Source organism: Podarcis filfolensis (assembly GCF_964270895.1).
Source record: "Podarcis filfolensis genome assembly, chromosome: 8".
Classification (NCBI taxonomy): domain Eukaryota; kingdom Metazoa; phylum Chordata; class Lepidosauria; order Squamata; family Lacertidae; genus Podarcis; species Podarcis filfolensis.
In genome coordinates, this window is record NC_139611.1 from 70,431,771 (window position 1) to 70,453,320 (window position 21,550).

General features: G+C 44.5%; 2 protein-coding genes across 2 annotated transcripts; one reads left to right on the forward strand and one right to left on the reverse strand.

Annotated features, from left to right (window-relative positions):
• Positions 1-4,876: 4,876 nt before the first annotated feature.
• LOC310768956 (trypsin-like) lies at positions 4,877-10,528 on the forward strand. Its single transcript, XM_083627934.1, has 5 exons — positions 4,877-4,969; positions 5,541-5,697; positions 6,984-7,237; positions 8,648-8,784; positions 10,320-10,528. Exons 1-5 carry the CDS (start codon positions 4,912-4,914, stop codon positions 10,494-10,496), a joined length of 783 nt encoding a protein of 260 aa, XP_083484060.1. The 5' UTR covers positions 4,877-4,911; the 3' UTR covers positions 10,497-10,528.
• Positions 10,529-11,469: 941 nt separating this feature from the next.
• CTU1 (cytosolic thiouridylase subunit 1) lies at positions 11,470-18,125 on the reverse strand. The gene is made up of 2 exons (XM_083627744.1): positions 17,444-18,125; positions 11,470-14,147 (listed from the first exon to the last, which is right to left on the reverse strand). The coding sequence occupies exons 1-2, from the start codon at positions 17,943-17,945 to the stop codon at positions 13,591-13,593; spliced, it is 1,059 nt and encodes a 352-aa protein (XP_083483870.1). The 5' UTR covers positions 17,946-18,125; the 3' UTR covers positions 11,470-13,590.
• Positions 18,126-21,550: the final 3,425 nt, after the last annotated feature.

The following is a 21,550-nucleotide window of genomic DNA, read 5'->3' on the forward strand; positions in this document are numbered from 1 at the left end:
AAATAAATGTTTATCTGAGTGTTTATTGTTTTATTTTTAATTTTATGTAATTATTGCTCTTCTATTATTAATAATAATAATTGAATTTATATACCGCCCTATACCTGGAGGTCACATAAAAAGGTTCACATAAAAACTTCACAGTATATAAAATAAAAATAAAAGCAATAACCCAATAATATCCCCCCCAAAAAGAGCCACATTTTAAAAGGGTATGGGATGTTGATCAGGTCAACCAAGGGCCTGGTTAAAAAGGAACCTTTTTGCCTGGCAGCTAAAGGTGTATAATGAAGACACCAGGTAAACTTCCCTGGGGAGAGCAGTGCACAGACAGGGAGCCACTACAGAGAAGGCCCGTTCTCGTGTTACTACCCTCCAGATCTCTTGATAACATCTCAATGCAACCTTGTTAAACAGTTTAAAGATGAAAATGAATAAAAACTACATTACAAAACAAAAACAAAAAGGCCATATTTGGCAGGAATCAGGTTTGCATGACAGCACCAAATGAAATTTAACTGGGAATTGCAGGTGGGAAGAGTGCTAACGTGCTCAGTTTCTGCTTGTGAGCTTCCCATAGAAACCTATATATGGAAACCTGTGAAAACACAGTGCTGGACTAGATGGGATTATGTTATAACTTTGCAAGGTGATTTAACTATGGAATTCACAACTACAAGAAGTAGTGATGGCCACCAACATAGATTGCTTTAAAAGAGAATTAGGCTATGAGTGGCTGCTAGCTACAATGGACATGTTCTGGCTCATCAGTCAGAGGCAGTATGAATACCAGTTGTTGAGATTCACAAGTAAAGAAAGTGCTATTGGCCCTGATTCAACAGGTTCTTATTATGTTCTTACATGATTGAATTCCACCTGCAAAACAGCAACGTTCTGGAACTGCCATTTCTCACCTCCAGCAAAGTGCCTACTCCATTCTTCAAAACTAGCGGCACCGCAGGTGCTAGGGAGGGAATGCATTGTGTAAGTCCAAAGAGAAAGATGAAGTCTTAGGGCGGTGAACAGAGGGTCCAGTTCATTTCTCTTGTCAATCATTTACTAAAGTTGTGGTAGGAGGAATAAAATTGTACATCCCCTGTTCTTACGACCTCATTATCATGGAGCGAGTTCTAGGCACAGTGCTGCTTCTGGCTTCTATAGGTAAGAGAGTTGTTGCTGGCACAGGTGCGGGTACCTGTGCTTATGGGCAGTGAGCTAACAATTCATATGTCATTCCTATATGGGTGAAGCATAAGGTGTTTTGTTTTTTTGTTGCAATAAGTGCTGCTTGACTGATTGCCATACAGTGTTAATTTAATTTGGCAGGACATCATGACTTCCTAACGAAATTACTTTCTTTTATTTGAATGGGTTCCCATCCTTTCCAAAGTGATGTATGATCTCAAAAAAATATATGCACAACTTTCAATACATCTCTTGCAGAGGGTGAACAGTTGGCATAATAAAAAAGTCACAAATCTGTATAAAATGTGCATGTGCAGATAGATAGATAGATAGATAGATAGATAGATAGATAGATAGATAGGTAGGTAGATAGATAGAGTCTTTGGCAATCACTCGTAGCCAAATAAGTTTGTCTTCCATAAACATGGTTTTAACAATGAGTCTGTAATGGCTGTGGAGACCAATTCTGGAACCACACGTCTTTCTACAGTGGTCCATTGGTTTCCGGGCGGGAGTTGATCACGGTGTGGATTTGCCAAGTGTGCCTTCCTCTAAACACATTTCTCCCTTGCATATATATATATATATATATATATATATATATATATATGCAAATGTAGTGGAGAAGATTTTGAGCAGGTGATCTGTGGGCCTGCTGAGTCTGTTGTCCAGGTGCTGAGGTTGAGCAACTTCGAGGTATCCTCCCTTCCTGGGGTTCTTTATATTGAAACCACACTTAGATGGAAAGCTCTTCATACACCTCTGCGTGTTGCTTGATGGTATCACAACTACCGGCAAGAGAAGATGTGAGTTGTAGTTTAGGGAGTCAGAGAATTCCATCAGAAATGAAAATAGGAAAAGTTGCTGCATTTCACATAGTTGCCAGAGATCTGGAACAGAAACCATGCAAATAGGGGTGCTATCTTTATTTTAGTCTGCAAAATGTTACAGAAGCAACTACATTATTTCCTGCATTGTTTTTGTCATTTTCCTTCCATTGAAATGTATTGAAATTGATTACATAATTAATGATACAACTATGTTAGTCTCAACTATAGTAGACAGATTAACAGTTTCACAGGAAGCCAAACTACAGTCGTACCTTGGTACTCAAACGCCTTAGTTCCCAAACGCTGAAAACCCAGAAGTGTTCCGGTTTTCGAACGTTTTTCAGAAGCTGAATGTCCGATGCGGCTTTCGGCTATTGTTTCCGGGGCACCTGCACCAATCAGAAGCTGCACCTTGGTTTTCGAACATTTCAGAAGTAAAACAGACTTTCAGAACAGATTAAGTTTGGCGCTTTTGTTTTTCCTATTTATTTTGCATTTTTGTTTTTGAGGCTTTTTCGGTTAATTTGTTTTTGTGACTGTGTGGAACCCAGTTCAGCTACTGATTGATTGATTGATTGATTGATTGACTGACTGTGTGACTGCAGAAATTGATAAAAGCCCCCCATCCAAACAATGACTATCATCACTGCAGGTAAGGGAAAAAATAATTTTATTTTTTATCATCTACAATACTGTCTTATTTATTTTATAGTACAGTACATTGATTATTGCTTTCATTTTATGGATCAATGGTCTCGTTAGATTGTGAAATCCATGTTGAATTGCTGTTTTAGGGGTTGTTTTTAAAAGTCTGGAACGGATTAATCCGTTTTGCATTACTTTGTATGGCAAAGCACGCCTTGGTTTTGGAACACTTTGGTTTTGGAACGGACTTCTGGCATGGATTAAGTTTTATAACCAATGTACCACTGTACATCAGAATGGAAACAATGCTGATTCTCAGGTACAAAGGAAGCCCGTGAAGGCATAAACTTGTCCCCACTGAAAAGCACTGTTTTATAAGGTCTGCCTGTGAAGGCTGAATGACAATGATGTGGGCAGGTCATCCCTTGGTGCTACAGTCACCAGGGGACGAGATGCATTTACAAACTTGCTCAGATGGATTCAAGCTCCTTCTTCTCCTTTATAAAGGGGACAGGACAGGAGAACATGAGCCACTGTTTCCAGATTACCATCTCCACAGGGGCAGAGTCGTTTCTCAGTTGGAATCTTTTGGTATCTGCCCTGAAGTACGGCAGAGGGCATCACATCCAATCTGGCCAGTGTGAAAGCACTTCTGTATTTTGGGATGGTTAATTTATACAAATACGGTGCCAGGGAATCAAACTGAGAAGGGCTAAAAAAAGGCATACCAAGGACAGAATTTCTTTATAATGGCTAGATTGTTCTGTTGCTCTAAGTCCTTCAGACGCTGTCCAATTAGCTTTTTTGCTTTAATAAAGACCATCATGAGAGAAGCTGATGTGGAAGCTGCAGAACTGGAAGCTGCCTCTCTACAAATCCTTGCAAGGATGCAGACTTTCAGTTACCAAGTTAGGGATCAGGAAAGGATGGAAGCAGGCAGGAAGAAAGTGAGCCATTGGGATCTACTGCTTGGAGTGGAGCTCTAGGACCAGGGAGACCTGTGCTCAAATCTCTGCTTACCATGAAGCTCACCAGATGGTCCCAAGCCACTCATTCTAACTCACCTGTTGTGAAGATGAACTGGGGTAAACCCCAGCACATGTGCTGCCCTGAGCACCTTGGAGGAAGAGTGAACTAAACATGTGTTAAATAAACTTGAAATAAGAAGCCAGTTCAGAAGCTGGAGATCCAAGGGAATAGCAGCCAAGGCCTTGGGATCCATCTCAGAACAGTCCTGAAAAGGTCTGTTTATGTTAGACCATGGTACAAAAAGTCACTGCCAGAATCATGTATTACATGCTTACCGCTTTATTATTATACTTCATGAAGTGGATTAAAGCAAATAAAAGCTTTTGCCATGATAAATTTGTGAATCTTTAGGTTTGTGAGTCACAAGACTATTGTTTTTGCTACATTGGATAGGTGATAGAGCCTAACAACAACAATAATAATAATAATTCTTGTGTTTCAAATATATATCTCAATGCAATGTACAAAATATTATAAAAACAACAACAAAATGTAAAGAAAACACAAAAGTAACAAGATGAGTACCAATCAAGGAGGAATGACACTTTAAGTTGTTGGAATATGCGGAGCTGGCAGGTCTGATCAGTAAGAGAACAAGAAAAGGATACAAAAAGGACTGGAAAAATTTTGTAATTTTAAAAATCTATATAAACTCGTGAACCAATTAGCAGGACTTGAATAAATTCAGCAGCATAAGAGGAAGTAGAACATAATTAGTAAGAAGAGTAGAAACTCATAGCTGTCAATGTTTCCCTTTTTTTAAGGGAAATTCCCTTATTCCAAATAGGATTCCTCGCAAGAAAAGGGAAAAGTTGACAGCTATGGTAGAACTTGTTGTGTATTGAGTCAAAGGATTTTATATCTGTATTATTATTGTCTGTATTTGCATTAGGATAAAGTAACTGCCTTTTGGTTCCAGAGGGTACAGCTACTATTGGTTCATTTAAGCTGCTGTATTTGGATCCTCTGTCTTATTGGTTTCCTCCAAAAGGCAGGACTGTGATTGCCTGATATTGTTCCCTCCAAAATGTATCCTTTCTAGCTAGTTCCCTGTCCCTATAAATGTAGCTCTCCCCTCCTCAGTTCTCAGTCTTGTTTGCTTTAATAAAGAAGTGTTACTACAGAACCGTCTCCAGCGTATTATGTCAAGAGAGCTGAAATCACAAACCCCACGTCACAACAGAACTTGGTAACTTAGAATACATGGAAGAGAAGGAAAATAATGGAAACCAGAGAAGGAGAGGAAGAGAAGTCCTTAGGTGTTTTGTGTGGTGTCTTTGGTTTGTTGTGGTTTTGTTTTCAATTTTTCTTCATTTATTTTCTACTTATTCTTTTTGAACTGTATATTGGACAATAAAACAGTTATGTTAGACTAAAATAACTATGTATCTGCTTGACCCTGATCAGAACATTTTACAAGGGACTTTAAGAGGAAGGAAGAAATGAGCAAGCCAGTAGGACTGAAAAATCGCTCTCTGAACAGAAGGATACACGTAGGGTTCTACTTTTAGTTTCAGTCAAGCCTGGCAAATGCAAGAGACTTTAATGTACCTTGCACACAGCACATTCATGTAGATGTTGTAGCCTGAAAGAAAGCACAGCATGTTGAGGAACCATAAGATTTCCAAGCTTTGTATAACTTACTGTTCTCAAAAGTACAGGACATTCACGCCCACACTCGAGCCTTCATCTTATTCCAGTAATCATTATTATCTGCAGGATCCCATCGGCATGGGGGTGAGTACTCTACCTGCATTTCTGGAAAACAGCTTCCCATCTAATGAAGCACGCTCTTACTGGAAGCCTCCCATGTCAGCAAATGTGTAATATATGATGGTATTTGTGTCACAGTGTCAGCACAGACCGGCGAGCGTATTATCGGCGGATCCGAATGTTGGCCGCACTCTCAGCCCTGGCAAGTATTTGTCTTTGACAGTCAACTCACTCGATGTGGTGGAGCCTTGATCAATGAGCACTGGGTGCTTACAGCTGGACACTGTCTGCGAAGGCAAGCTGGTGGGGTCATAGGGAGGAAGCGGTGGGTGAGAGGGAGGGTAATGTCTCCAGAGTAGGGGAGTGGGTGGTGCTGTGGTCTAAACCACTGAGCCTCTTGGGCTTGCCAATCGGAAAGTCGCTGGTTCAAATCCATGCAACGGTGGTGAGCTCCCATTGCTCTGTCCCATCTCCTGCCAACCTAGCAGTTCAAAAGCACACCAGTGCAAGTAGATAAATAGGTACCATTGTGGTGGGAAGGTAAATGGCATTTCCGTGTGCTCTGGTTTCCGTCACGGTGTCCCGTTGCACCAGAAGCAGTTTAGTCATGCTGGCCACATGACTTGGAAAGCTGTCCATGAACAAACACCAGTTCCCTCGGCCTGAAAAGTGAGATGAGCACTGCAACCCCATAGTCGCCTTTGACTGGACTTAACCATCCAGGGGTCCTTTACCTTTACCTTTTTTTTAACCTTTAATCTCTCCAGACATTTACAAAACAATCTAGAATGGATCGCTTTTCTTCTTCGTCATTCTTTAATTGCCTGAGATTCTGCTGCTGCACTGGGTGAAGAAGTCCCTGCCCAGAGGCAGTCAGCCAGCAGAGAGCTGGTCCTCAGCAGCCATTTCTTACATTTTGAATTCTTTACGAGTTTATATGCAGGTGGTACTGTGGGTTAAACCACAAAGCCTAGAACTTGCTGAGCAGAAGGTTGGCAGTTCGAATCCCTGTGACAGGGTGAGCTCCCGTTGCTCGGTCCCTGCTCCTGCCCACCTAGCAGTTTGAAACCAAGTCAAAGTGCAAGTAGATAATTAGGTACCGCTCCGGCGGGAAGGTAAACGGCATTTCCGTTTGCCAGAAGCGGCTTAGTCATGCTGGCCACATGACCCGGAAGCTGTACTCCCTCGGCCAGTAAAATGAGATGAGCGCCGCAACCCCAGAGTCGGCCACGACTGGACCTCATGGTCAGGGGTCCCTTTACCTTTACTGAAATGTATTAATCATTTGTTGAATTTGTTTTTGCCTTCGTTATATGTTTTGGATGTGATTATGCCAACTGAAATGTTCTACTCATTTTCAGTACCATAGCTATTATTGAGACTTGCTTTGAGCTCAGCATTGTTGCTGGAAAAGCGGGATATAAGAACTATTAAATCATATCAAATCTGGGCCACAAACCCTGTCCTAGTCAAGCAAAGAACCGAGGCCAAGAATAGCATGGAAGTGGTTTGGTATAAGAAGGGCTGTGCCATACAATAGTTCTGAACACCTCTGTGTCTTTGCTATTGTCTCCCTTGCAGAAATCTCATGGTTCATCTTGGGGAGCATGATTTGCATAAGCAAGATGTTGGGGAACAGTCTTCCAAAGCAATCAGAGCCATCCGCCACCCTAAGTTTGAACCCAGAACAATGAAAAATGATGTCATGCTTCTGAAGCTATCCCCCCCTGCAGTCCTGGGAGATACCATTAAGACCATCCCTTTTGCTAAGGAATGCGCACCCACTGGGACAAAGTGTGTGGTGTCTGGCTGGGGCACTACTACTTTCCCCGAAGGTAAGAGGAAAGGCCAGAGGGTCAAGGTTCCATGTGCAATGACCACTTTTGAGATAAGCTGCAAGAAGTTTAGCTTGCAACGTCCATCAACAGGCAAGGGTTTCACAAGACCTCCTGCAAACCAAGGCTAGATTCAGGTACTTGAGGGGCCTGGTGCAGTTCCTACAAAGGAAAGCATGAAATAAGGTGATGTAAATGATGTAAGCTTTTGCAGACTACCTTAACCGAAACCAAAAACACCTAAATCCTGAGCACCTGCAGTTTCACAACCCTGAGCAAACTACTAAAAAAAATGGGGGGGGCGGGGGGCGGGGCGTAAGCTTAAGAAACAAAAAGACAGTACAGTGGTACCTCAGGTTAAGTACTAAATTCGTTCCGGAGGTCTGTTCTTAACCTGAAACTGTTCTTAACCTGAAGCACCACTTTAGCTAATGGGGCCTCCCGCTGCCGCCGCACCGCCGGAGCATGATTTCTGTTCTCATCCTGAAGCAAAGTTCTTAACCCGAGGTAATATTTCTGGGTTAGCGGAGTCTGTAACCTGAAGCGTATGTAGCCCGAGGTACCACTGTAACAATTAACTGCACCGCTATTCAAAATCCAGTTAAAACAATCCAGTTTAACTAACTCAACAAAATGGATGAACTTGATTCAGCATTTTGAAGTCTGATAGTTCCTTTACACTCCAATGCCCCCTTGCCTCTTAGCAAGGTAATCCCACCGCCTCCCAGTACTGCCCACTTTGGGAACCACTAGATTAGGTGATCTATGGGCCTAAGTATAAGGGCAGCTGCCTCTGTCCATACTGTGTTTCCAGGTGTGGGATGGGGAATTGCATCTACTAGCCAGTGGAAGCTGTCCATTAAGATGAATTAAAGTAGTGGACTCTCCTTCCTCGGAGGCTTTTAAGCAGAGTTTGGATGGCTATCTGTCATGGATGCTTTAGCTGAGATTCTTGCATTGCAAGGAGTTGGAGAAGATAGCCAACTCTACAGTTCTATGATTCTATGAGTGGGGCATCTCATTCTGCTCCAAGCAAGCCCTCACCTACCTCTCGACTTACGACGAATCCTGGGGGTGGCCCTGGCTGTTGGCTTCCTCCTCTGGGTCGCAGTGTTGCCCCTTGCAGAACTCAGTAGGGAGGAATATGGGATTATAGAATCATAGAATCATAGAGTTGAAAGAGACCACAAGGGCCATCGAGTCCAACCCCCTGCCAAGCAGGAATTGGGAGGATTAGGAGCCTCTGCTTCTACCTACTGTTGGTCTTCCTGCCTTCCACCTTATAGCTGCAATGGGCACCAACCACCATAGCTTCTAGCATTTGTGAGGAAGGAACCTGAAGCTAAAATAGTTAAGCAGCAAGTCCCAAACAGCCAGTGTCACACACTGACCCAAGCATTCATCTTGCAGTAAATTATGCCAATGTCCTGCAATGTTTGGACACAGAGATCCTGTCAAAATACATATGCAAGTCTAGATACGGAAGCTACTTTGCAGACAACAAGATTTGCTCAGGAAAAATGGAAGGAGGCAAAGACTCATGCCAGGTGAGCAACAAACACTTGGTGACTACGGATCAGAGGCACAGTGCATTGTAGCACAATCCGACTTTCCTGTGATTTAGCCTGCAATCTGTACTACGCCATTCATATATAACTTATACACCACATAAAATAAAAAAATAAGCAAGTCACACAAATTGCAACAATAAAGGCACAAGCAAAAAGTCAATGCATAGTTTCAGGATGCAAGAATCCTGTAAAACATCATTCATGTCTACTCAGAAGTCGGCCCTATTTAATTTAGTGCAGCATATTCCCAGGTAAATGGGGTTAGGATTGTAGTCCAAGTCCAACTTTGTTCAGTGGAACTTCTGAGTAGGGATGGAATAGAATCATAGAATCATTTGATTCAGTTCACTTCTAAATATGAACCTGCCTAATATGCACATTCTGAAACAATATTTGATTTGAAACACACAATTCCTCTGATATTTGCACTTCTCAGAGTTTTGCAATGCAGTTCTCCAGCTATGGAATATGTACAAAAATGCATATACTAGGATAAAGTGTGTGTAATGATGCATGTATTAGGGAAAAATACATGCACAAATGCATTATGTTAGGGGAAATTGCTTTGCAAAAATACTAAGCAAAATCCCATATAAAAATGTGTATAATAGAAGTTTGCATTAAGAGGCTGATGAATTTTCATGAGTTAAAAAAAACAAGCACCCCAAACTGATGTGGAAACGTAGAAAACTGAACTTGCAGACTGGGAAATGAGAAACCAAAACTGACAGTCACATATCCCTACTTATGAGTAGACATGGTTAGGATTTCTCCAATGTCAGTAGCAAGCAGACTTCTATTTTTCTTTTCTTTTTCCTTCTTATTACTTGAGATCCATCAGTAGAAGGGAAACAAATATTTACAATAAAAGAATTTTGAGCCCAGGAATTTGTTTATAAAGTACCAAAACTAGACTGAGCTCATAGTTCTTCCATATAGAAATATATTTCTGCCTATCCCATTCTTCCCTTTCAGGAGTACATTTTTTGGAGTTGTTTTGTTGCCACCATTGTTGGGAGTAAGAAATCCTTGCCAATCTACTTCAGATCATCCAGCAATCTACCAGCACAGCCCAGTCTAACTTCTGCCTACTCCTTGTCTAAATCTTCCTAATTAAAAGGAAAAAAGAAAAAAGGAAGTGAGCAGAAACAGAAGGGTATTAAGATATTGGTGGGGCATGGGGGGTGGGGGGAGAGACACCGAACTACCCAAGGAAGCAAGAAGAGCCATAAATCTAGAAGAAAGCCATACCTGCTTCAATATGAAACCCCCTATTTCTGTACCTTTTAGATTCAATGTTCAGCTTGAGCAGGGATGTGGAATCTATAGCCCTCCAGATTTTGCTAGACGAAAGCTCTCATCATCCCCGACCACTGGCCATGCTGCCTGGGGCTGATGAAAGTTGGAGAATCTCCGGAGGACCACAGATCCCAGCCCCTGAACTAGAGAAGTCTCACCACACCAAAGAGTTCTCCTGTTCTCTGACCGCTTTCCTCTTGTTGAATTTACAGGGAGATTCTGGGAGCCCCTTGATTTGCAACGGGGTCCTTCACGGTTTGGTGTCATCGGGAGCTGTGAAGTGTGCATCCAAGAAAAACCCTGCTGTTTTCATGGAGATCTGCAAATTTTGGAAGTGGGTCGAGGAAACCATGGCTGAAAATGACACAAAAGCACCAGCCCAGGGCTGATATCCCTCAATAAAAAGCCTGGCACAAATGCATTATTGCCTTTGCTTCTCAGTACCATTTTTCTCATGCAGAGCGCAGAAATGGGAGCATTTCCAACAGTTGCCACCTATACCCCAGCTCTCCTCTGGGATAACTCAGTTAGTAGAGCGTGAGACTGTTAATCAGAGAGTAAAAAAATTCACGCATTGCAAGGGTTGGTCTAGATGACCCATGCGGTCCCTTCCAACTTCACAGTTATATGAAAAGTTGATAGCAGTTGCCGATCAGCAATAACGTACAAAGAGCCTGCTAGGTCAGGCCAATTGGCTCATCTAGTGCAGCATTCTGTTCTCACACTAGCCAACCAGATGCCTGTGGGAAGCCCATACGCAGAACCTGATCGCGACAGCACAATTCTCCCCACTTGTGATTTCCAATGGCTGGAATTCAAAAGCACACTGCTTCCTACTGTGGATGTGAAACGTAGCTGATATTGTAAACCTTCCAACGACCACTTATTGAATAAGCTGCAAGTGGTTTAGCTCGTTCGGCAACAAGCAAGGATTTCACAAGATCTCCTTTGGACCAGCCAAGGTCTATCAGATTACAATTCCCAGAGTGGTTTAGCAATTACGGTAACCCCTCTTCCCAGGGAACTCTTTTAACAGTTGTAGCTCTAGGGGAATAGGGGTTTCTTAATGACTCCCAGCAACCTTAACAAACTGCAGTCTCCAGGATGCTTTGGGGGAAAGCCATGATTGTTTCCAGTGGAATGATAGTAATTTAAATGTGCATTGCCGATGATGCCTAAGAGGTTTGGTAATATAATCAGCTTATCTGAGAAGACACGTTCATTGTGGCCTAATCTTGCAAAACTTACTTTTTATTAACATTAATTCTTATTTTTTATATAATAATTTTTATTAGTTTTCAATTGCAATCCAATAATAGCCCCATTATAACAATACCAATTTATAATACAATTATTAATACAGTGGTACCTCTGGATGCGAACGGGATCCGTTCCGGAGCCCTGTTCGCATCCTGAGCAGAACACAACCCACATCTGCGGGTCACGATTCGCCGCTTCTGCGCATGACTGTACCAATATTTCAAATACCGAATTATATAATTTAGAAAAGGTGCCCCCCATATGCTAGAATTGATGGCTTGATTATTTCTGCGTTCCAATATCTTTTTAATTTCCATGACATTCAGGTCGTAATAATAATCCCTTATACAACTGTAATATTAATAACTTCTATTTGTGTTGACACATTAATTGATTTATAAAACTACAAGTGAGCAACTCAAACTATCTCCTTGTTCTTCCTTGTTCTGTGGCAATTACAGTGGTACCTCGGGTTACAGATGCTTCAGGTTGCAGACTTCGCTAACCCAGAAACAGTACCTCGGGTTAAGAACTTTGCTTCAGGATGAGAACAGAAATCGTACGGTGGCGCGGCAGCAGTGGGAGGCCCCATTAGCTAAAGTGGTACCTCAGGTTAAGAACAGTTTCAGGTTAAGAATGGACCTCCAGAACAAATTAAGTTCTTAACCCGAGGTACTGCTGTATCCTGTTCGTGGTGCTTCTTCCTGTCCTTGTAAGATCTTATGTCTTCCTTTCCCCCGGTTGTTATTAACATTAATTCTTAATAACATTTGTAACTCTTTAATATGGCATCATCTATTATGAGCTAACAAAACAAAACAAAAAAAGGTATTTTGCCAAAACACTTCTTATTTGATTAAATTTGAAGCTCTTAAAGTGGAGTGTGTCCAATTCTGCTTAAATACATTTTGATCCAATGTGCATTAAAAAAGGCTGCTAAACTTGATCGAATGACAAAAAACTAACAAGTGTCTAAATTGGAGGACCCCTTTGAGCTTAAGATCCCAGACCAAATGGCCCTCCTGGTCCTCTCTCTGATCGGCCCTGCTTGGACAACCATCTTTTGGAATGGTATCACTCTGGATTTCCTGCAGAAGGATGGGCTACATGGCCCACTTCAGTTCTGTGACCCAGAATACTTGCTTGGGTGTGGGCATATTCAGTTTTCTGCACGATTTCTCCCCACCTATCTCTCTACTGGTCAGGAGCTGTTGGGGCTACAACCAAGAACTCAACAGTCCTATGCACAGCTGCCTAGTGTGGTGAACCAACCAGGACTACAGCTTGGCACATTGCTGGCCTAAGCAGTACTGCAGGGAGAGGGAATCTGGTCCTTCAGACATCATTGGACTCCAACTCCCATGAGCCCCAGGTAGGATAAATCAGGAGTGATGTGATGTCAGAGTCCAACAGTGTCTCGAATTTCCAGGCCACCCACAAAGGGAAAAGTTGTGGCTGGAAGGCAGACCCTGGAAAATCATTGGCCTGTTTCTATTGGGTTCACAAGTAGCTGCTCATTATTGCCACCTTTTCACCAAGAATTACAAAATAGGTGCATCTTGGTCTTAATCAGGAAAGCCAGAATATACAGACAGAATCAACACAGAGATTGGTTAGTCTGTTAACAGTTAAAGAAACATGAGCACACACTATTTTTTTTGTAAATTTTGTTTATTTGTTTATACCCTGGCTTTCAACCAAAAATATAATAATAATAATAATAATAATAATAATAATAATAATAATAATAATGTCCCTGCTCTTAGACCAGTAGGAAATAGATAAAATAGAACAGGAGTGTCCAACAGGTCGATCGGAAGGTTCCAGTAGATCACTGTCGGTCGCGGACTCCTTTTTGTTGGCATCAGAGCATCCGGCCCCTCCTCGCTCCGTCCTCCATTTTTGCATGATTGTTAGAACGGAAGACGGAGTTTTTGCTGCTTGACAGACTGTTTTCTCAGCGATTTTTTGGTGAACGACTGTTCCCCTTTACTCATTTTTGTCATTTTCCTCCCTAAAAAAAGCTCAACAACCACAAAAAACGGGGTACATCACTGCCAGTTTTTTATTCTGTGAGTAGATCGCAGTCTCTTGGGAGTTGGACACCCCTGATATTGAATATAATTTGATTTTAAATAACACACTCCAGTTGTTGTTGAGACAACTGCTGCAGCCAGAATGGCTAACTGTCAGGGATGATGGGAACCATGGGTAGGGACAGGCTCAGAAGTCTATGGCCCGAGGGCCTCGCTTTGCTTGCCGAGGGCCTTCCTCTTCCTGTAAGCTGGTTTCTGGCTTCCCCCCGCCCAGCAAAGCTTTCTGCAGCCGGCTGGTCTTGCCGATGCCCAGCCGAGGGAGTCCACGATTGAGCCCTTCCAGCAGCAAGCAAGCTTTGCAGAGGGGCTGGCTGGAGAGGTAGCCGCACCGCTGGCAGGTGCCCTGGGTGGGCATGCGGACATCCTCGCGCACCGCCAGCCGCTCGCCCGAGTGCACCAGGTCAGCCACCGTGCTGGGCCGTGTGGCTTCGAGGTCTTTGAGCAGGGCGCGGGTGTGTCCGCGGTAGGCATTGGGGGAGTACACGCACTCGGTGCTGAAGTAGTCCAAGCCTTGGAAGTAAGCGTAAAGCACAATCTCCTTCTCATAGGCGTGCTTCAGCGGCTTGCAGCGCGGCAGCTGCCCCTCGCTTCCCGTGAGTATGTCCGCGCAGCGCCGGAGGCGCCCAACGTCCCCCCGCAGGAAGTTCATCAGCACTGTCTCAGCGATGTCATCTGCGTTATGACCTAAAGAATGAATCAGACAGCAGTAGTACAAGTCAACAGGACACGCACCTTCCTGGCTATCCTTGATATAGGCGGAATGAAGATCAAGATCTGCCGGTCGATTTCTAAGTACAATTAGCAGCAGATTCACAAGGGATGTGGATTTCCAATTATTTAACTATGGCATTAGCTAAAAAGTTTTCTTCTTCTTTATTGTACTTAGACCCCACCTTTTTATCCAAGGAGTATCCAAGTGCCGGACATGGTTCTCCCCACTCCCCATTTATTCCCCACATCAGCCTGCAAGGTAGGATAGGATGAGAAGCATCTTGGGTTGGTGAGGATTTGAACCCTTGTTTCCCAGGTTCTACTCCAGCACTCCAAGCACTATATTGAACTAGCTCTATTATATTCCTCCCCCTACCCCAAAAAGTAGGCAGATGTAGAGAGCTTAGGGAAAAACCAGGAGTGAATTCCCCCCTTCTTTATTTTTCTTTTCTTTTAAACCATCTCAGTAAGCCAATAACAATAACCATTCAGCAATATACAAATAATTATAAGTTACAATCTATCCTTAATATTTATAAGCACCAATTAGGAATTCCAGATGGAGGCAAACTGCGTTGGTGGTTCTCTGTGGTTGCCTTTCTCGTTAACATAATTGAGTGAATTTTTTTTCTTAATTAAATGCACTCAGGAGCCCCCAGATCCTTAATTCTAAGTGGATGCAGGGTTGTTGCTAGGTATTTAAAAGGAGTCGGGGTGCAGGCCTGCAGTGGAAATGGGCATAGTGTTTGCATATGCTACTTTACATGTACGGATCAATTGTGTGTCTACGCTTATCTGGCCTCCTGGCAGAAGCATCACTACAGTTTACAGAGAGGGAGAAGCGTGAAGCGCTTGGCAGGTCAGCATTGTGCTGATGCACCCGCAGAGCCAACCTGGTGCATCTCCACAGTGTTGAACGCTCCATCACCTCACTGTTTCTGCTTCCATTAACCTGCAGCAACAAGGGCGCCAGGAAACCAGGCAAATGCCGCCCCATCTCCCTGTAAAGGTGGCCTTTGGGCAAATTAAGCTGGTGGGTTGTACTGTGCTTTGCAATGAGCCCAGCCTCCCTGCAAGCAAAAGTTCAATGAAAAAGAATCAGGGAGGGAAGGGTCAGCGATCTAGGGCCCAGCACAAGAGGCCACCTACTAACACCACCTGCATATATCTGTGCCCCTGAGCGACTCTTTTCTGCATCAGGCCCTGGCTGGTGGACCTCAGGATTTGAGTAAATTAAAATGCACTAAATACCGTATTTTTTGCTCTATAAGACTCACTTTTTCCGTCCTAAAAAGTAAGAGGAAATGTGTGTGCGTCTTATGGAGCGAATGCAGGCTGCGCAGCTATCCCAGAAGCCAGAACAGCAAGAGGGATTGCTGCTTTCACTGTCCAGTGATCTCTCTTGCTGTTCTGGCTTCTGAGATTCAGAATTTTTTTTTCTTGTTTTCCTCCTCCAAAAACTAGGTGCGTCTTGTGGTCTGGTGCGTCTTATAGAGCGAAAAATACGGTAGATCCTGCCATCCTGAAGTTTGCCTATAGCTCCAGAGTCAACTACATAGAGCAAACAAGGGGCCATGCCTTCAGCAATGCCTGCTGAGTCTGGAATAAGACCTAACTCGGAAGGGCAGCTACAGCTGCTGAAAAGCAAGCAGGAAGAAGCTGGTCATCAGCCTTCTGCCTCATTGAGGCTAACTTTGGTCGTTTTTTGCTCCCTGGAGGTTTCCTTCAGCCGCCTTGACTGTCCCAATTTCTTTCCCAGCATGCCCCTAACCAAAGGCCACAAACTGCGGCCAAGCACCCCTTTTGCTTTGTGCTGGCTGTGGGTTTCCAGCAAGCACTTGGTTGGTCAGTGCGAGAACAGGATGCTGGACTAGATGGGCCTTTGGTCTGATCTAGTAGGGCTATTGGTCATACGGAGAAGCATGCAAAGCAAAGTCCTTCCTCACCCCAAAAATCACATTGGGCTTAGAAACAGGGATGGGGAGGGTTGCATGGTCTCACTATGTAAAGAGAGTAAGACAAAGCGGTTTGGCCTTACTCAAGGGAGAAATGAAAAGCAAATGGGTAGCTGTGTTGCTTATAGATAATATTTAATGTATTATATATTTAATGTGTGTTTGCGCGTACGTATATTGCACCAGGGAACAGTCGCAGCAGCAGCAATCTCTAAATAGGGCAATTGTGGGGAACATGTGACCCTCCAAACTCCAACACCCATCAGGGTCTGCCAGTATGACCAATGGCCTGATGGAATATGCAGAGGTGGCAAAACTTACCAGAAGATTAAGAGATCAAGATGATAGACTCTTTATAATAGAATGGGGAAAATTTATTGAATATATGAAAATAAATTGCAAACAATTAAAAACGTTAGGACTGATATAAGCATGAGCAGTAAAAAGTCTAAGGGAATTAAAAAGGATAAAATGGCAAAAAGGATAAATTAAGATATGTAGTAAGAATTTGATAGAAAAATAAGAAACCGCAAGAAAGGGAGATAGGGAAGTTGCAGAAAATATCATTGGATTTGTGTGGATTTATATTTATTGTTGAATATTGTAAAATGGAAGAACAGAAAATAAAATATTAGAAAGGGGGGAAAGAATGTATTATTATTATAATACTAATAATATTTGCAACTGGTTCTGGGACCCTTTTTCTCAAATATCTAAAGGGCTTCTCACAAGGAGGATGGGGCAAGCTTGTTGTCTCATGCTCTGGACGGAAGAACGCGTACCAATGAATTCAAGTTACAAAAAAGGAGACTTTGACATCAGGTAGAACTGTCTGATGGTAAGAGCTGTCCTGACAATGGAATGGACTCTGCTGGAAGGTGGTGAACTCTCCTTCCTTGGAGGTTTTTAAGCAGAGGTTGAACGGCCATCTGTCATGGATGCTTTTAGTGGAGATTCCTGCATTTGCAGGGGGCTGGATCAGATGACCCCGGAAGTCCCTTCCAACTCTATAATTCTATGACTTAGAAGTCTCTAACTTGAAATAGGGGAGTAAAAGTGCTCCCAATAAATAGTTATGTATTCCTGAGTTAAGGTTGTGGCACCGCAAGAGCTTCGTTATTGCCGTGCCCTCTGCAGTTGCTCAGAAGCTCTTTAGACGGAGATGGGTAAGCCGTGGCCCTCCGGGTGTTGTTGGACTACAGACCCCATCACCCCAGACGGCTGACCACACCGGCCGGCGCTGATGGACGTCGGGAGCCCCGCCGCCCCCGGAGCGCCCCAACCCGGCCGCCCCCTCCACCCCCGTCCCTGCACCTGTGGCGATCTTGTCAGCCCCGAGCAAGGCGGCGCCTCGGTCCAGCGCCTGCCGCCGGAAGACCCCGCAGAAGGTGCAGTTGTTCTTGAGGCCGACGTGGCGGACGATGCGGTCCATGCTCCAGCCGTAGAGCTCCTGGTAGGAGACCACGTGCAGCGGCAGCCCCAGGCGGCCCTGGTTGCGGCGCACGGCGGCCAGCGAGTCGTCCCGGTAGCCGGCGATGCCCTCGTCCACGGAGAGCAGCAGCAGGCGTAGCCCGTAGCCGTGGCGCTCGTTCAGCAGCCGCAGCACGTGCGCCAGCACCGTGGAGTCCTTGCCCCCCGACGCCCCGATGGCCACCGTCTCGCCCGGCTGGAAGAGCCGCGCCGACACCACGGTACCGTGCACCTCCGCCTCGAAGGCCGCCACGAAGCACTCCCGGCACAGCGCCTGGCCCGTCTTAGGGCGGCGGAGCGCGGCGCGCCGGGACCCGCAACTCGCGCAGAGCACGGGCGCCGGCATCCCAGCGAGGAGGGCCTCGTCCACTTCCAGCTGCTCGGAAGCTGCCTTGCAAACCCCTCCGGTCGCGTGCGTCTGAAACTACAACTCCCAGCATGCACCGCCACAGACCGGCTGTCGGGATCTGGGCCCTGCCTTCCTCTACGGTTCCCCCAGCGGTGCTTGCGAATGCGGGGCTGGTGGCGCTTGCGTGGAAGTGCGCTGTTCAGAGCCTAAGAGCAGTCCGTGCTAGCGCTTGCCAGCTAGAAAGCATCCAGCTTGGCGCAGCGGGCAGCCGGATGGCGCGCAGTGGCCGCTCCTGGACGGAGGGGGTTCAGAGAAAGTTTCAGTGTGAAATTGCAACCCGTTCAATGAGCGCAGCAAATAAATAAATAAATCCCAAACCCACAGTTGGGCATAGGGTTGCCACCTGTCCTGTATAATACAGGGTTGTTAAGCATTTCAATGCAAAATGCTATGTCCTGTATTGATAACAGCTTTGGCCTGTATTTCAGGTCTCTCTCTCTCTCTCTCTCTCTCTCTTTCTCTCTCTTTGCCAAGTTAGGGATTCTCTCCAAATGCTTGTGTTTGAAAAGGAGTGTGAAAGGTCATGTATTTAAGCTCTGGGTAGCCAAGCACAGAAAGATATACAAATTCGTGTGTGTGTGTGTGTGTGTGTGTGACACAAATTCCAAAGGGGCCATCCTGTTAGGCTGCAATAGACTGCAATGGATTGCTTTGAAGTCACTGAACCTGAATTGGTTAAACTGTACGAAAATCAATTAGAAGTATGTGGAAAAAATTAGTCACTTTAGCACGAGATGGAAAAATTGCCACCAACTGCCCTTCCCTGCCCTGTATTTTGCCAGAACAAAGGTGGTAACCCTAGTTGGGCAATACTTTTATTAGGCTAACCTTTCTATATGGCATTTATACGTCATCTATCTATCTTTATCTATCTATATCTAAATGGGTTTGGCTCAAGCAAAGCACCATGAGAAAAGACCATCCCACCTTGACAATATGCACAGTCTTATAGTTTGATTTCTCTATGCTTTACCTTCTTACCAGTGAGGTCATGAGGAACCAGAAATTGCCTTGATTTACTCACCAGGAAGCTAGGTTGGTAAAAAGGTAAAATGAAGGGTAAACAAAAGGTCACCATATGCAGGATTTTTGCATCTAAAAGTCCCTTCATGGAGCTATGGAGGCAGGCTTCAAAAGAAATCCCACCAGAAATTCTATAGAAATGTAGATGCAGACCAGATAGAACCATAGAATCAGGAAGTCACTCCTGATAGATAAAGCTATTCAGGAGGACCAGCCTTCAGGATGAGTGATCCTTGTTTGTTTGTGTGGCCCAACAGACTTCTTATCAGAAACATCTGTTTTACATTACTGTGGTCTTCTCTCTAGAAACTATGCCTAAGCACACCTACCTAGATTTCATTCTCTCATTTTGACCCCTTCTCATTGGCCAGCATGCCAACTTGTCTAAACACACTTTTGGAACCCCTGCAAACCTATTTAAGGTTTTAGCATTGCTCATCTCTCCTTGAGCTCCCCCTACATGACACTCTGAAGGTAGTCTCTATTCTCTGGCCCTCCAAGCAATCTTTCTGCAAACTCCAGGAACTTTTAAACTTGCCTCTGAACGACTTAGTCTATGCCTGTGATCCTGTTTTACTAGTAAAGATGTAAAATCACTTTGGGCATCACCAAGCCTTATGAAGTATGGTTGATGGAGTTTTGTATTTTTATAGTTTTTGTTGTTGTTGTTGGGGGGCTGTCCTAAATTCCTGGAATCAGTATAGGGTTAGAATTTAATCAAGCCCTCTGAATCCTCAATCCAGTAGCCTTTTCAACCGGATAATGGCCACTAAGTATGAGTTGTTAATTGAACAAAGGAAGGTGACGAGCCATTAAGAAATCCGTGCCAGATGCAAATGGTATTGAGCTCCCATTTCTCCCCATTTCTCATACTTCTATCTTATCCTCCACAGAAACTGCCAACTTATTTTATCCCTACTTCTTCTTTTACCTCCTATTATCCCATTTCTTTACACAGTTCAGTGGTACCTCAGGTTACATATGCTTCAGGTTACATACGCTTCAGGTTACAGACTCCGCTAACCCAGAAATAGTGTTTCAGGTTAAGAACTTTGCTTCAGGATGAGAACAGAAATTGTGCTCTGGCGGCATGGCATCAGCAGGAGGCCCCATTAGCTAAAGTGGTGCTTCAGGTTAAGAACAGTTTCAGGTTAAGAATGGACCTCCGGAACAAATTAAGTACTTAACCTGAGGTACTACTGTATTCCCAGTTTATTATTTTAAATATATTAACCTTTATCTTTCTAATTTTCCTTGTCACCTCCTCTGGCCTGTTCAGGCCAGATGGAGTTCTCCCCTGACTGTCAGTAGCCTTTACTCACCATTCAGGAAAATGGTATTTTTAACACTATGAGGAGCCCAGGAGCAAATTGGTCACAGGATCTCCTGGCAATGTCATCCCTTGCCAACTAAATAAATAAATAAAAGTAAATACACATATAATGCTTAAAAAAATACCCCACTTATATCTCAACGGTTTAAGGTCAGTACAACAATTCACATTCATATGTGTCCACTTCAGCCCATCTGCATATGGGGCTCCTCTTCACCTTCCACCAAGAAATATAAACTTTATAAGACTTTTTATTTTCTACTAAGCATTAACATCAGTAACAATGCAGGGCTACGTTTGAATCCCCCTCTGACTGAAGGAAACTGAAGCAGGAGCCGGGTCTTCCACAAACACTGGAAGAGGGCAACGGCTGAGGGTGTCGGCATGGCCCATCGATTTTCCCGGGCGATGGACGAGCTGGTAGTGCTGGGCAGCCAGGAAAACAGTCCATCGCAGCATCCGCGGCAAGAGAACCAGTGGTGTTGGTCAATCACCGGCGAGGAGGCCCACGAGCGGCTTGTGGTCGGTGATAAGGTTGAAAGTCCTGCCGTATTCATGGAACCTCTTCACTCCAGCTACAACTGCCAGTGCCTCCTTGTCGAGCTGGCTGTAATTCCGTTTGGTCGGAGATAGCGTCCTGGAAAAGTAGGCGAGCGGTGCTTCTCTTCCATCTGGAAAATGGTGACTGAGGACAGCGCCGATGCCAAAAGGTGAGGTGTCGCAGGCAAGGACCAGCGGCCTGGCTTCACTGTACTGTACCAGCACACTGTCCGATGAAAGGAGAGCCTTGACCGCGTTGAAGGCCGCCGTCTCCCGATGACCCCAGGACCAAGGTGTCTTTGTGCTGAGGAGTCGGTGAAGAGGCTCGGCTACCATCGCTTTGTGGGGCAGGAACATGTTACAAAATTTCAGTCCCAGTAATGCCTGCTACTCCATCTTGTTCTTTGGGATGGGGGCCTGCTGGATAGCGTGGATCTTGGATGTTGCCAGGTGAAGGCCGGAGGCATCGGTAAGATAGCCCAGGAACTCCACCTGTGGAACAGCGATCTGGCACTTCTCCTTCTTTACCTTGAGCCCAGCCTCCTGAAACCTGGTCAGCATGGCGTGGAGGCGCTAGAACAGCTGTTGGTGCGAGTCTGCGTACACCAAGATGTCGTTGAAATACGGCACCACACCTGGAAGCCCT